The sequence below is a fragment of the Melozone crissalis genome, unplaced genomic scaffold (genome assembly GCF_028551555.1).
Source record: "Melozone crissalis strain CALT ecotype California unplaced genomic scaffold, PUWL_Pcris_2 ptg000007l_1, whole genome shotgun sequence".
NCBI classification, from domain to species: Eukaryota; Metazoa; Chordata; class Aves; order Passeriformes; family Passerellidae; genus Melozone; species Melozone crissalis.
Genome location: NW_026535785.1, coordinates 7,376,712 through 7,391,695, shown reverse-complemented (window position 1 = coordinate 7,391,695; position 14,984 = coordinate 7,376,712). Strand labels below are relative to the sequence as shown.

Genomic DNA, 14,984 nt, shown 5'->3' with positions numbered 1-14,984 from the left:
ATGAGGTCATCATAGGCAAAGAGGTTTTAGGGCAAACTGTTGTCAGTTCTCCCTGGGAGAGCAGTATCTGAAGGTGGTCTTGAGTTGCTGGCCCTGTGGAGCAGGGTTTGGGAAGGCTGTGGGACTCTGCCCCTTGAGCCAAGGCAGCAGAGGCATTGGCAGCAGTTGCTCCATCTGCAGCAGGCTGACCTGTGCTGTTCTGCTTGTCCATGCAGGAGAAGGAGATGTCTTCCCTTCTGCTGTGGGTCTCACATCCTGCCTGAGTCACTCTGTCTCTCGGGGAAGGATTAGTTTATGTGACCTCTCCATAAGTGGGGACAACCAAGTTCCAGCACTGTGAACTGCTTGATGGAGGGTCAGAAACCCTGCACTGCTCAGGCTGGGGAGGCAGTTTCTGGTCCCAGGCCCTGCATGTCGTGCCCAGGTTTTGCCTGTGTGTCACTTCCCGCCCTGCTTCCCGTTACACAAAGCCTTTGTGTGTCAGCAGATCCTGGGATGCCCCGCGGCACCTGCCTCTCTCCTCTCTCTCCGCCTCTGTGGCTCTGCCCTTTCCCGTTGTCACTTCTGGAGGCTGCAGCCTGTCTGTTTGGTGACCTTCCCCACTGCTCGGGCAGTATTTTGGCCCCTGGCCATCTTAAACAATTAATGGAGGGGTGGAGAAACTTGCCGTGTTAAATTACTTACCCCTTTGGGAGGGGGTGAGGTCTCTACATCTCTTGCCTGATCCCAATGCAGTTTGTTGCTGTTGCCTGAAGCGGTCACTGCTCTCTGTTTTCCTTCTAGAAGTTAGAACAACAATATTTCAGAGCACTCTCCCTGCATTTCTCGGCATTTTACTTAACCTGCGGCGGCGCCTCAACATCTCGTGGAGTGGCGAAACTTCCCCGGACTTAGAGAAAAACAAGCCGAGAGGAGGCAAGGGGGGAGGATTTTGCTGGAAACCTCTTTGGGAAGCTGGAGACCTTCTCGGGATGCCTGCCTCACTCTCCTCCAGCCGCTATTCAGATGTTCCCGGGCCAGGGCAGCTCCCTGCCCCGGCGTGTCCGCATTGAGCGGCTCCGAGGGGCGCGGAGAGCCGCGGTGCCGTGAGGGCAGCCCGGGAGCGCCTCAGGCTCTGCCCGTGTCCCAAAGGTCCCGCAGGGCCGGGGGACGCCGCACCTCGCTCTCGCTATGCCCCTGAGCCGTCCCGCGCTGGAGTTGGCTGTCAGAGAAACCTTGGAGGTCCCCTGCTCGGCCCCGGTAGTGTCATGAGTTAGATTAGTTGGAGCTGTGCTGGGGGCGGTGAGGGCTTGGATTACAGTCCAGAACTCAAAGTGCTTCGGTGGTTCACGTCGGAGGGGAGAGGAGACGCCCCGTCGCACACATGGAGGAAAAAGAGAAAAAACGCTGCCTTTGGAAGTGAGGGGGAAGAAAGGAGGCCGGGAACATGGTAAGGAAATCTCTGCGGAGGGCTCTTGCCCCGGGCACTGTGCGGGACGGAGCTGCTGTCGGGACAGCCCGCCCGGAGCCAGCGCACGGCGCTCATGCCGGAGTGGGAAACAGCTCCTTTGGCATTTCCCGTTACTCGAGTGGCACACTGCCCTCCTGGTGCCAGCCCGGGGCGGCGGCTGCAGGGACACAAACTCCTTGTTGGCACTGACCCTGCGAGGTGCCTGTCTATCGGGCACAGCCCTGGAGTGAGAGCCGGGATGGGTCAGTTCGGGCAGAGCCTTGTCTTTTGTGCTGCCTGGATGCTGGGCTCTCCTCCTGCCCTCCTCTGCCAATCCTGCTCTGTGGCTCTGGGCATTGCCCTCTTGCAGAGCCTTCCCCCTGCTCAGAGAACCCCTGGAGCTGGGCAGGGATGTTCCTTTTCAGTGTCAAGTTGTGCACCTGGGGATCTTTGTTTGGAGAGGGGAAAGGATGGTGAGCCCAGTGGGCAGCAGAGCACCCAGACTGCTTGGGAGTGGCTGCAGGGCTGTCCCCTGCCCAGTGACACTGGCACTGCCCTGCAAACAGAGGTGCCCAGCCCTGGGCTCTCAGTAGTTAGAGGGATTGCCCAGTGGTGACATCCCACTGAGCGCCAGTCCAGCTTCTGATGGTTTGATCCTTGGCTCAGGCTGAGATCCATGTGCCCAGATCCTGGAGGTGTCATGCTATGTTAGAGACTGCTTTTCTACTGCAGGAGGAACAAAACCTATGAGGAGAACAAGCAGCTTTCATTGCTGCTGTGCCTGGCAGTGACTTGCCCTTTAAAAGTTCAGCTTCTGAGCCTGCAGAAAGTTGGCTTTCATTGAGGGATGAGTTGAATTCTGACTTCTGCAAGTTGAGCTAAGTTTATAGACCCATGTCTTTTCCCTTTACTACCCTCCTTTGCAGAGCTCCTTTGCAGACAATCCTGTGGTGCTCTTTTCCCCCACATGCCTGTCAGAGCCATGGTGTGCTCTCCTCTGCTATTCTTCTGGAGGCATCTTGCTTCTACTTCTTCATCTCAGTCAGAAGACCTCTTTCCCTCATTCCATGCCCAGTGTGTTCTTGGCAATTTTTGGTCTATGCAGGTTTTATTTATGAAGCTGAAATCAAAGGAGAGCACTGCTTGGGGTTGTGCAGGGTTGGGGCCATCCCTTGCAGTCTCATGGGCTGCATTTTGCCACATGGGCTGGAGCAGTGCTTGTGAAATTCTGCCCTTGGAGGCTGGAGGCAGAGACTGGCTGTTACTACTCTGCTCCTTCAAGCTGGAGGTGCCTTTCTGATTCCCATGTGCTTCAGCTCCCCTCCTCGATGTTGTTTAAATGTGTGATGCAAAAGCTGTCTGAAGCAGGGTGAGCCTTTGTGAGGAGCAGTGCCATGACCAGTGTGGGTGCTGGCCATTCAAGGACTGTGTATCACTGCTGAGGAGGGATCCTGTGCCACTCAGGGGCTGAGTGCAGCTGGAAGGAACAGGAACCAGAGGCCAAGCTGCACCAGACCCAGCACTGAGTGCTGGCCACACTGTGAACTCCTCTGGTCCATGGCAGGTATCTGATCTCAATGTTGTGGTAGACCAATCTACATTTTGGGAGGTGCATTTCTGTGAGCAACCAAGTTGTGAGTGTAACTCCAAGCTGCTCTGATTAACTTGATTTTTTTGTGTCCTGGTAAATCAAACAAACCCTGCAGGCAGAAGATTTGGATCTCAGTGAATGTGTGTCAGTCTGCTGGCCTGTAGGAGAACTTCCATGGCCTCCAGCAGCCTGCAGGACTCTTGGAGACTTGGCTCCTGATGGAGGTCTGGCAAGGCACCATTGCTGGCTGCCCTACTCTGTGGGACAGGTGATTCATTTTCATGGGGTTTCAGTGTTAGAGCTGATGTGTGTGTGGGTACATAAGGTTGTGGCAGCTGGGATATGCCCAGAACACCAAATGGGTGAGACAGCTTGGGCCAAAGTAGCCCCCTTCCACTAGAAGTGACTTCTGGAGCTGTGCAAACCCCATGGTGAGAGCGGTGCAGGAGTCTGGCTGGGCTCTGTCTACCTTGCTCACCCATCATGGCTTTTGTGACTTGGGATCTATCTCCATTCCCTGGATTCACCTTTCCTGGTGCTTCCTCAGAGAAGTTCTGGTGGCACCTCTATGCTGGTAGGAGAGAGGATGGGTTTCAGCAGAAAATAGGGTCTTTCTTCCTCCAGTTATGTCTTCTCCCAGGGTGGGAAGGAAATGAGTCTGGGAATCACAAAGAGCTTTAAGCACTGGGGCTCTTCTTTCTTTATTTCTGTGCCAAAACCATGAGCAAGATGTTGGAACACAGACAAAGTCCAGAGACATAATCCCGAGCACATGGAAGCAGTTTGAAAGCACCTCCTCTGGGGTAACAAGGTTGACAATTTGCATTTTGCCCAGCTTATTTTCAAAAGCTCTGGGCAAGATAACATGTTGTTCATTGTAACAATAAAAATAATGGCTGAATGCAGGTGACAGCCTGGCTGCATCCAGGTATCTCCTTGTAGAAATTGCCAAGTGTATTCTAGGGGAATACCACATGGGAATGGGAGACAGCAGATGCTTACAGTGAGACAATCCAAGGAGGACTCTATGCTGAGTGTCAGCATTATTTTCTGAAAACCAGCATCCTGTAGCACAGCCCCTTCTGGCAGTGCTGCTGGCCAGCTGTCCCCATGGGCAGTTGGCTCTGAAGGAACACCTTGCTGTAGCAGAAGAGATCATATTGTGAGAGCCTTGTCAGCATCTCGTGGCTGGTCACTTCAGACAAGATAGCCAGCATGTCTACTCTAAATTCTAGAGCACAGGCACAGTGTCAGCTCACAGAGCCTCATTTTCTAGTTGCATCTCAAATGTAACCCTGTCTGCAACCAATCTGTGTAAAATTTTAACATCCTACAGGCTGTGCACAGCCTTAACCTGAGCATTGGTGCTGAGTGTGGGTGGAAGTCACATCACAGGGGCTACAGGCTCCTTTAGCACTGTTGAAAAAATCCCTGTTGAAACAATCAAGGTGTCCTACAGAAACTATAAACTGAACCCACCTGTAGGCACTTGTACCAGAGCACTTTTTGTTCCTGTTCTTGGCTGTTTGTGCATGATGGAACCCCCTGTTCCAGTCCTGCGGAGCTCAGTGTCTGAGAAAGTGAGTAGTACCACTGGGACCAGATTTGTTGCTGACTGAAGAGCAGTAAAAAGCAAGGAGAGCTTGCCAGGGTGAAGCTGCCCACTTCTGGCCATGGGATGCTCTGTGTTTTTTGCATCACTCATAGTGCCTGGTTTGCAGCTCAGAGGAGTGAGTAGACATGCCCTTGTTGATTCTGAATGTTTGGCCATGCTTATACCTCTCTGCCACACCGAGTGCCTCACCTCTGTTGGCTGGCTTAGTCTTTCATTAAAATATTAACAAAAAATGGGGCCTTTCTTGTGGTAAGTGCTGGTTTCATATGTATCCTATTTTTTGCATCACTGGACAGCAAGCTGAAACTTCCAAGATCAAAGCAGAACAGAATGAATCTGAAAATCTTTCTGTCTGCTCAGATTTGCCATCCTGCCATCAGCCTGGGAAGCCCAGGACGAACCCTTGCTTCAGCTGGTACAACTCTGAATGGAATGAAATGGCTCAGCTGAAGGGAAGAGGTGCATGTGCTCCTCCTGGACACTGGTGGATGGGGTAAAGGGAGTCTCCATGGGGTCCCCTGCAATGGGGCACACTGCTGTGGCTGGGTTATGGTTTGCATGCTGCAGAGGAGGAAAGCTGCTGGAGTTCTGATGACCTTAGCTAGGTGTCCACCTTGAGCTTTGCAGCCTGTGTTAGGTGTGGCAGAGGCTTCCTGAGCAGGTTCCTTCGGGAGGATACCTTCCCTGAGGCTGCCTGTCAAGTCTCAGTGCCTCCCAACAAAACCCAGCATTGCTGAGCCTCCAACATGGCTAAAAGATGTGGGTTATTTGCTGTCTGTTGTCATCTTGCTGAATACATTTACCTTTTGAACAAGGTCCCTCTCATATGCTCAGGAGGCTGGTATGCAGGCCCGTTAATGGATCAAGAGGAAAAATGCCTGTGGATGTATTCTCCTTTGTGTTTGGGCTTATAACCACCCACGTTTTGGCATACATCCCTTCTGTGCACAAAGATCTTTTAGAAATTGCTAGTTAAATCTCCACCCTCCTTTGATATGTATGGAAATAATGGGACACGTGAGACTGTTTTCTGTTTGGAAAAAAAAAATCTATAAAGGGAGTAGCTTTAAAAGCCTGTGTTCACCCTTTTCTAACTCATGAGTTTAATGAAAGAAATGCCCTGAATTTCTGACTGATTTACTTAGCTTTCTGGGAGGCATGCATTTAGTGCTGTATCCAAATACAGGGGAAATGTTTTCATCTGAATCTGTCCCACGTTTGCTGCTTAGGGGCAGGAGGAGAGCTTGAGCACACGTGTCTGTTCTCCAGTGACCTTAGAGAGTCTTGGAACAAATCTTGGTCCCCCTGACCAGGAACAGTTCTCCCTTCCTCAGCACAGACTGATGCTTCTTGGAGTGGCCCATGGCTGAGCTGGCATAACCATGGACACCTCTGAGCTGCCTGCTCTGTCCTTCTGGCTCATCCTTCCTCACAGCCTCTTCCTAAGAGGCATCTGATGACTGCTGCTGGGTGCTTTCTCCTATCAATGGTGTGCAGGGATGTGCTCCCCCAAGGTCTACACTTACTGTGTTCTCATGTGCTCAGCCATCCCCTCCTGGAACTGCAGCTCTGCTTCAGAGCAGTTTCTGTCCCCCTCTGACATAGCAGGACTCGTATTTCATGAGCACATGGTAACACAGTGTGTTAAGGCCAAAAGGAACTATGGCTCATCTGTTATGGGATACTGGGACTGTAGAGTGTCACCTAGCTTCCATATGGAGTCTGGGAGCTCTTTAACTGAAAGAGGATAATTTTTCTGTGGCATCCACCCTCAGTTATGGAGGTTGCAAGACATGGAGAATCCACCAGTCCCCATGGGATTCTGTCCAGCAGGTCATGCAGCTTGCAAAAGGAAGAGGTGAGATCTGAACGTGAGTCCAGAATGTGTGCAACACTGGCACAGAACTAATACTCCAAGTACTGACCCCATGAAGATCGTTTTTGGCACTCATCAGCAGGCCTGATGAAGGATTATCATTTTCTTTTTGAGCACAGGAGGCTGCCCATCTGTTGTAAGATGCCCCCAGATGGGTGTCTGAACACAAGGGGTTGGCTATGGCCTAATGCTTCTGACTAAAAGGTGTTAAAATGAGCTGACCTGTTTGGTAAAGAATTTACTTAGGGTATTTTATAGCTGGCTGGTATAAATAAATCTTCCATCTGCCTGGAGTGCCCTGTTAGTTAGTACCCATTAGGCAGAAATAAGAAGGGTTACAACATGCTGCTGCTTGGGTTGGTTTGCCAGATGGATGCCAATGCCTGAAGCTGAGAGCAGAGCAAATCCTATCACTAATAATGGGGTGCATGAGCTCAAGCAATTTCTTTTGTTCCATAGCAGAGAAAAAGGTTTTTAGTGCATTTGTAGACTGAGCCCTATAAAGAATGGGAGTTGGCTGCAATGTCTCAGGACTTGTATGGAAGTAGCCTAGAAATTCTTGGCTCTCACTGTGATACCTAACAGGATTTAGCAAGCCTTGTCTGGGCCTGTTGTAGAACATGACACTTGGAATGTGGAGGTCCCTGGCTGGACTGTGGCACACGGTCAGAGTGTTGGTGCCCAAGGCAGGGCAGCCTGTGCAGGCTGGCAGCAGGAGGGAAGAGGAGAACTCCAGGTGGTCTTGAGGAGGTGGAAAGGTGCACATGGATAACAATGGGCAGTGAAACCATGGCTGCCAGCACTCGTGCTCTTCCAGCATGAGTCTGTTGCTGGGAAGGTTGTTCTAAAAGTACCCAAAGCTTTACAGCACACAGAGTACAACCTGTTTAATTAATTGCATTGTTAGAGCTGTGCCAGTGATATTTAAAAAAAAATAAAAATCTGTGCTTAGGCAGTTATTTCAGATTAAGGACTTAATCCCTTGATTAAACTAAACCAAAATAAGCTGGTGTCCAGCTGTAGGATGGTGTTTTATACACAGCTCTTCTCATCCACTTGCAGGCCCTTGTTTCAGTTGGAGGATGTCTGTTTAAGGACAGGGCTTTGATCTGTTCACTCAGCTGCCCTTTAAACACCTATATCATCTCCTTGATCTATTTCTGATAGAAAGTAATTGGTCTTTGAGACCAGGGCTCATTTGTTGCTATGGATAAAGGACCTATCTCCTGCTCAGTACATTGAGAACTCGTTAGGGAGCAAGACGTGTCCCTGTGAGGAAATGCTTCATTTCCCAGTTCTTCCCCACTCTGACTAAAAGACAACTTTCTTGCATTGTGGGTCACCCCCACTTTGGCCTCTTTAATCTTCAGCAGTTGTCAGCAGCTCTTCTGATGTGTTGGATGTTGCACAGATAAAGGAGAAAGTTACAATCTCTTCTCCAGAAAAGCTGGAGTACAAAGCCCTGAAGGGTAGAGAGAAGTAAGGTGAATTAGGGGGAAGGTGCTGTATTGGACCCACGTGAACAGGGGTCTTGGGCTGGGGGGCAGGCTCAGGTGAGCAGTCATGTTGCCATATGATAATGTTTGTGTTAGGCCACCTGCAGTGTGGTGCAGAGCCAGGGATGTACCTGAACCAGGCTGCCTCTGCTATTCCCTGCCTTTTGCTCCAGCACAAGGACAGCATTGGTGTAGTTGTACACTCCAAAGCTCACAGGAGGTCATGCTTCACTTTCAAAGGAATCTGGGGTGTCCCCCCTTGAGTGAAAACAAACCAAGCCCGAGCTTGGAGAGATCACCCAGCTCTGGGCCTGCCTTTCCCCAGCCGCGCACGCCCAGACCTACAGCATGCGCAGAACAGGGGCCTCGGAGCTGAAAAGCAAATACATCATTTTTCCCTTTGTTTAATTAAATGAGAGATCATGAGTTAATCGCTTTCAAGCGCTTGTTTTCCTGCAGTGCCTGGAATGATAATCCTGTGTGCTGCCCAGTAGGAGCTGCTTTGGCTGTCGCAGCCGCGTCAACACCGAGCAGGGCTGGGAGAACAGAGGGAGGCATCTGGAAATGATTCTCTGAGCTCTGTCTGCAGAGCACCACTCCCTGCAAAGCTGTAGGAGCTGGTTTATCCACAGGCTATGGAGCAGTCCTGCCTGCCTCAGTGCAGGGGAGCTGAGCCAGGCTACAGCCATGCCCTCTGCAAGGGATGCCATGGTGGCATGCAGAAAGCAGCTTGCTTTTGGAGGTACAGCCCTTCAACAAAGCTGGCCTGGGTGAGACTGCAAACACTTGCCTCCGAAGGGGAACTGCGTGCTGTGCTTTTCTCCCTGAAAAGCCTAAAACAATAGCCCAAAGAGCAGGTAGAGCTGTTCCTGGTTATCTCACAGGAAGGTGGTGTAATTACAGGAGTTGGAATGCTTACCTCTATAGCTGCACCTCTTAATAATACATTATTTTATCCAGAGGAAGGCAGGGTGCCGAAGGCAGGCGCCCTCTTCTCAGCCTCCCCCTGAGCCTCAGAGTGAGCAGCAGAGGGGGGAGCTGGCACTTGCTCTGGGAAGATTTTTCTCTCTTGAACTCATTACCGCTGTGATTAGAACAGCTCAGGAAATGGGGCTGGGAGGGTTCTCCTCTCTGCAGCAATGGAGTGGGAAATCTCAAATTTTGTCAGAAAAACAAGCCTTCTTTTTAGCCAGAGACCTTTCGAACAGAACACAGAAATGTCTCCTTTATTTAAAGGAAAGCAGTCTGTCTTTAAGCTCTGTGTCAGAAAGTGGAAAGGCTTCATGGAAAGCCCAGAGGTCTGTTTTTACTGGAAATGAGGTTTCTCACGTCAGCCGAGATCTGAGCAGCCCCAGCCAAGCGGTGCAGCACAGCAGCCTTTGCTGGCGGAGGGACCAGCTAACCCAGCCCTGCTCAGCGCCTGCTGTGAGCTCCTTTTCCCCCAGTCCCCAGGCTGGCTGCGAGCCATGGGCAGGCGCTGTGCTGTGCTGCTTGGAGCTCTGCCTCTCCCCAGTTTTGCTATTATTTCTACTTTCCAGTCTGGGGTGTGGGAGGGTTGGGTCATTTCTTCCCCTCACCTTTGCACGCTCCCGCCTCTCCTGCGCTACCCTTGCACTGTGTCTCGGCACCTGGGCAGGAGGGGACACAGTGGCTGCGTGCAGGACGTGGCCATGCTCTGGGCACCTGGCAGAAGAAGGACAAAGTTGTGGGAGCTCTGGCAAGGTCTCCCTGCTGAGCAGGAGCCCAGAGGCTCCGTGACTCAGAGCTGGGTGCACCACGGGCACCGCTCGCTGTGCTTGCAGCCTGCCGGGCTCTGCTCCACTGCCCAGCCTGCTCCTTGCTCTGCCAAGCCATGGCAAGCTCTGGGTCTAACTGGGGCACTTTGGCACATGTAGCTTCATTCTCTGGCAGCTCAAATGGGAGTGTAGGTTTGTGAAAGCAGAGCTGTAGGTTAACTAAATTCCTGTTGCGGGATGAATCCTCAGCGTGTTACATTGGCCAGTCCAGCCTGCTGGAAAGGAGTGCTGTCTGCCATAAGTCATGGGTTAGCCAAACCCATGTCAGTCTGGTCTCACCAAAACACTCTTTTTTAGTAGTCTGCAGACAGCATCTGGGCTGTCATGAGGGAAGATTTGTGCCTCTTCATGTTTGCCTTGACCAAGACTCAGTACTTTGTAGGCAAAATGAGCAAAGTGCTTGGGTGAGTTGTAGGGGAAATGCTGTCAAGGCTTTGCTGTCCCAGGTGGGTCCAGAAGCATTGCAGGCCTCCCCTGCACTGATTTACACTGTCCTGAGCCACTTGGGTTGCTGTCTCTTGCTTGAAGAGCACAGATATTCTGATGCTGTGTGAAGTGTGTGTGTAGCCCTGGGGATGACCTCTCTGCTCCCCAGGCAGGCTGATGTTTTGTTCTCCAAACCTGGAGGAGGTTCTTCAGGGTTCAGACTTAATTGGTGAGCAGTAGGTCCCAAAGAGGAAGAAGTTCAGTTCTGAGTAAGAAAGAAATGTTGAATGACAGGAGTTCCCAGTGGCTGGAGCTGCTATATTGGTTTCCTTATGCCCACAAACGTAGGCAGAAAATTCAATCAGTGCACCAAGAAAAGCCTAAGAAGCTCCTGGTTACTCCAGATCCCTCATGACAGGCTTCTCTTCCAACCTGCAGTGTCTGCTGCACCAGAAGTAGACACGTCCCCTAAAATCAGGTTTGCAACAGCTGCTGGGCTCCTGTTCTGCCCAGGCACTCGTAGCTTCATTTCTGATTGAGTCCTGGTTCTTGCTGCAGTTTGTGATGGAGTGGGGCTCTAAGGGCTGAGCAGCAGAGCTTTGCCACAACAGTCTTTACTGTCCTATTTGTCACAGCATCCGTGGCTCCTGTGATATGCAGAGGAAAGAGGGCAGCCCACCCACCCACGGCTCAGACCCAAGCCCCCTGCCAGTTGTGAACTCCTCCTGCGTTCCCACTGCTCCCCTGGCCTCCTGGCTGGGACCATGCTGGGTTGTTCCTGTCACATGGCTCAGCCCATCCCATCCCTGTGTGGTGCTTTCCTCCTCTATCCCTGTGCTCCAGCCCCTGCAGCTGGCTCTCAGCAGCAGTGAAAGCCAGTTTGGCCGGACATGACCTTAACCTGGGCTTTATTTAGCGCCTTGATTTATAGAGGAGTTATTTTAAAAGCATGTTTCTCTTCTGGGAGGTGTGGTGGAATGGTGGCAGTGAGCTGGAGTTTATAGGTCCTCCTGTACTATTGACAAAGAACTATTTGAATCCCAAGACTCCTTTTGCTTGCAGAGATACTCTCTGGCTTGCTTGGAAAGTGCTCCTGTTGGTGTTTGTGCCCAGTGGCAGAAAAGGAGCACATGTCCAGGACCTTTCTTGTGAGAGGGATGTGGCAATGGTATTGGAATCAGGGAAGCTTGAAACGTTCAGTCCCTGAAGGAGGCTGGTTTTTTTCAGCAGGCTCTGCCAGCTCTTGGGGACCACTGTGGGCTGGTTGTCGTGGAAATGTGCTGGGCAAGAGTGCCCCCTCCATGGATTCTTTCAGGTTTAGCTTGTTCTCCTTCTCTCCAGGTGCTGTTCGCTCATCCCGGCTCACAAAAGTTTCTCCTTGTGCCTGCTGGGGGTTACACTGCCTGTTTGAGATAAGAGATGGAACCTCTGGAACAAGCTGCCCAGAGATTGTGGAGTCTCCTCTGGAGATATTCAAAAGCTGTCTGGAGTTACATGCTCTAGGGGACCCTGCAGGGGTCTAGGGGTCTCCTAGTATGGTCTGGGGCACTCTGGAGCAGTGAACTTGGATAGATGACCTCCAGTGCTCCCTTCATTACTCATTCTATGATTCCACGATGTAGATGAGATAGGCTCTAGACTTCGGGTTTATCAGCCTCAGGACCACAGGGCACTATTCCCTTCTCTGGTTTGTATGAGTTCCCTGTGCCTGCACACCACATCTCCTCCACGTGCATGGCAGCTGGCCCTGGCAGCAGGCTGGATGTGTGAGGCTGCCCATGTGTGCTCTGGCATTCCACAGCAGCACCCTGAGGCCTCCTGCAGTCCTGGCTGAGGCACTTTCCTCCAGCCCCTCTGCAATATGAGAAGTTAATTAGTGCCAATAAGCAGCCCCATCCCTAGGATTGTGAGCTGGGTTAATGAGTCCCCTATTGCTGTTGGAGGCTCCAAGCTCTCTCATGTTCCACCCTCTGTATTTTCAAGGTGGCTTCTGAGGCAGTGCCCTGTTTCACCCTCCTTCCAGGCAGGAGCTGTCCCTGGGTGACCATCCTGGGTGGGGGCACTGAGGAGCAGTGTCACCTCCAACATTCCTCTGCAGCACACGGAGGCTGCTCTGCTCTGGAGCCTCATTCTGTACCTGGTTCTGTACCCTCCCAAGGATGCTGGTGCTATAATCAAATGCAGCACAGTGGGATGTGGGAATCTACTTCTTGTTTGGGGCTTTTCCTGCAGAATTAGCAGAGATTGGTGCAAACATCTCTTTTTAATAAAGGTAGGGGTTGAAACCTTCTCTCTATCCCTTAGAAATCTACACAGCTATCATGGCTTTGTGGTATAATCTAGCCAGAGGGAGAGAAAGGCTCTGTGCTCAGGAGTGCAGTTAGCACTGCACTCTGCAATGGCTACAGGCTACGCTTATTTTGTATTTTACTAAAGAAAGGATAAGGTACAAGCTGGTTTATTTTAACCATATAAAGGATTTTTGATTTGGTGCCAATGTTAATAATTGTTTTGTGAAGTCTAAGGCAGGAGGAATGGTGTGAGAACCTTAGAGCAATGCACTGACTCATGTGCAAATATTTTGACTTCTTTGTTTTATTTGCAACAGTGAACTTAACAAATTTGTTTTGGGGAGGGATTGATATCTGAAAGAATTTTGCTCAAGCAGAAGATGGTGCAGAACAAACCCCAGCTGTTTTTGATTGATGTTTTGAACTTGTGGGCTGTGGAGGGTCAGAGGGAGATTGTTGTCAAATGCTGCCAGCAGCAATGCTGTGATAGTGCCCAAGAAGGTGACTGGTGGGGTGGGAGAGCACCTGTGTGAAGGCCACTTTTATCTGACAAGGTCACAGGCACTTGCTGGGACACATTGGTATCAACAGAGGTTATTATTTTTCTGAGTGGAAGGTAAATTGTTTAAAACAGCCTTCTCCTCCTATTTAGAATTAGGGTTAAATGCTCATCCCCTAGAATTCAGCTCTTGAGAGTGTGTACATAGCGCTCTTGCTTTTGGAATTCTTGGTTAAAGAATATTGGATTAAGTATTCCAATTCGGGATAATCTATGATTCTATGTGTATGAAAAATAGCTCCTTAACCTCTGTTTATCTAGCTGCATTGGCCTTGAGTATTGCAGGATGGCCTTGAGTATTGCAAGTTGGCCTCTCAGAAAAGGTGTGGGCACTTTAGGAGTCTGCTGCCATCCATGTAGCCTTGCTTTTGCTGACATCAGGAGAAAGAGCAGAAAGGTAAGGAAGCAGCATTGTCCCACAGGCAGTGTGTGGTTTGCCTGTCACTGTAGTTCTGCCAGCTCGTTGCAGGCAGGGATTGTGGAGGCATCACCTGGGTGTCCTCACCTCTCCTGTGCAGTCCCACAGGCTGTCTGTCCCACGAGGTGGCTTTGCATCGGAGCAGGGAGTTTATGTTGTGCTTAAACACCCAACCCTCTAAAGGAGGAACCTGGAGATCAGTAAGCTGCGAGAGATGGGAAGGCTTGTGTGAGGAGCATCCACTCTGCTGGGCTGCAGGTCAGTTCAGGCTTGCTCTGAGACTCTTGAACTTTCCCAGGCTGGTGGAGGCATCTTCAGAGATGTGCTGCAATGGATGGGAGCAGTGAAACCATTTGTTTCCTACTGATCCCCTTGTTCTACTGTTCCCCGGTTGTGGCGTAAGCTGTTGTGGCACTGCTTTGTTTAACTTTCTCTCCCAGTCTTGAAGTGTATTTTCAGGCATGTTCATGTAGTTGTTCCTGTTCTGCAGGAGGCTGTGGAGCTTCTGCGTAAGCAGCTGAAGTGCTTTTCTTGTCTCTAGTGAAAGGAGGTGGATTTGGATCAGATGAGGATCTGGCCAGACACCTGAGTAAACTTTCATTTGGTTTTGGAGCAAAACTTATTCCCACTGGCTGTAAGCTAGCCCAAGGGATCCCCTCTAAAACAGAAAAGAAAGGAGCAATCCTGATCCCCTCTCCAGATATGTACAGCTTTATATTTTTTTAAATTGTTACTTTTTGGCAAGCTCTCTTGATTTACACCCATGCAATAACTCAGAATTTGGCCTCCAGCACTGGAATTGGTCCTGACACTATGGGCAGGCTCTGGCTGGCAGGTTCTCCCAAATGAAGGTGGATGCAGGCAAGCCATTGCCTCTGATCCCCCTGAACAGGCATCCTAGGTATCAATGGGTGTGCTCAGGGACCACAGGCAGCCCTGCTCACACACATTGTGTGAATCCTCGTGTGAGGCATCTCGCACTGCAGAAAACTCCTCGCTCCTGCAGTAGAGCTTTTCATGAGAGGCAAACAGCTTTGAATAACGAGGAGTCGCTCTGGAGAGCGGCTTTCCACAGAACCAAACAGCTCTGGCACCTTATCCTGTGCTGGGACTCCAGAGCGCAGGAGGCTGAGGGGCTTCAGCCCACTGCAGGTGCCCTTGGCCCACCAAGGAGTGTTCCCAAGCCATGGACAGGGCTGGTGATGCCCACCCGTGGCTGTGTCTCTCGCACGCGCTCACGTGCTGCGGTGTGGTCTAACAGCCGCCCCACCCCGCGCAGGCAGCACAAGGACTTGCTGCGTAAGCAAAAGCTGGCAATCCTGTGTGCAGCGCTCTGCGAGCACTCCACTCCTGCTTTGGGAGAGCTTCTCTGTGTTTACCTGCCATCTCCAGTGCCAAAAGAAGCCAGAAAGACAGCACTTGGCTCCTGTGATCTTCGTTCCTCCTGCATTTGGCGATGGCCGCGCTCCTGGGCGTTGGGCGGATCG

At 51.1% G+C, this 14,984-nt stretch overlaps 1 protein-coding gene across 2 annotated transcripts in view; it reads left to right on the top strand.

Annotated features, from left to right (window-relative positions):
• Positions 1-1,095: 1,095 nt before the first annotated feature.
• The window catches only part of PLEKHG4 (pleckstrin homology and RhoGEF domain containing G4), an 85,345-nt gene continuing 71,456 nt past the window's right edge, over positions 1,096-14,984 (top strand). For both annotated transcript variants that reach the window (XM_054269520.1, XM_054269518.1), the window contains exon 1: positions 1,096-1,429. In XM_054269520.1, the coding sequence (XP_054125495.1) occupies positions 1,427-1,429 (3 nt within the window). In that variant the 5' untranslated portion in view covers positions 1,096-1,426. The remainder of the gene's footprint in view (positions 1,430-14,984) is intronic.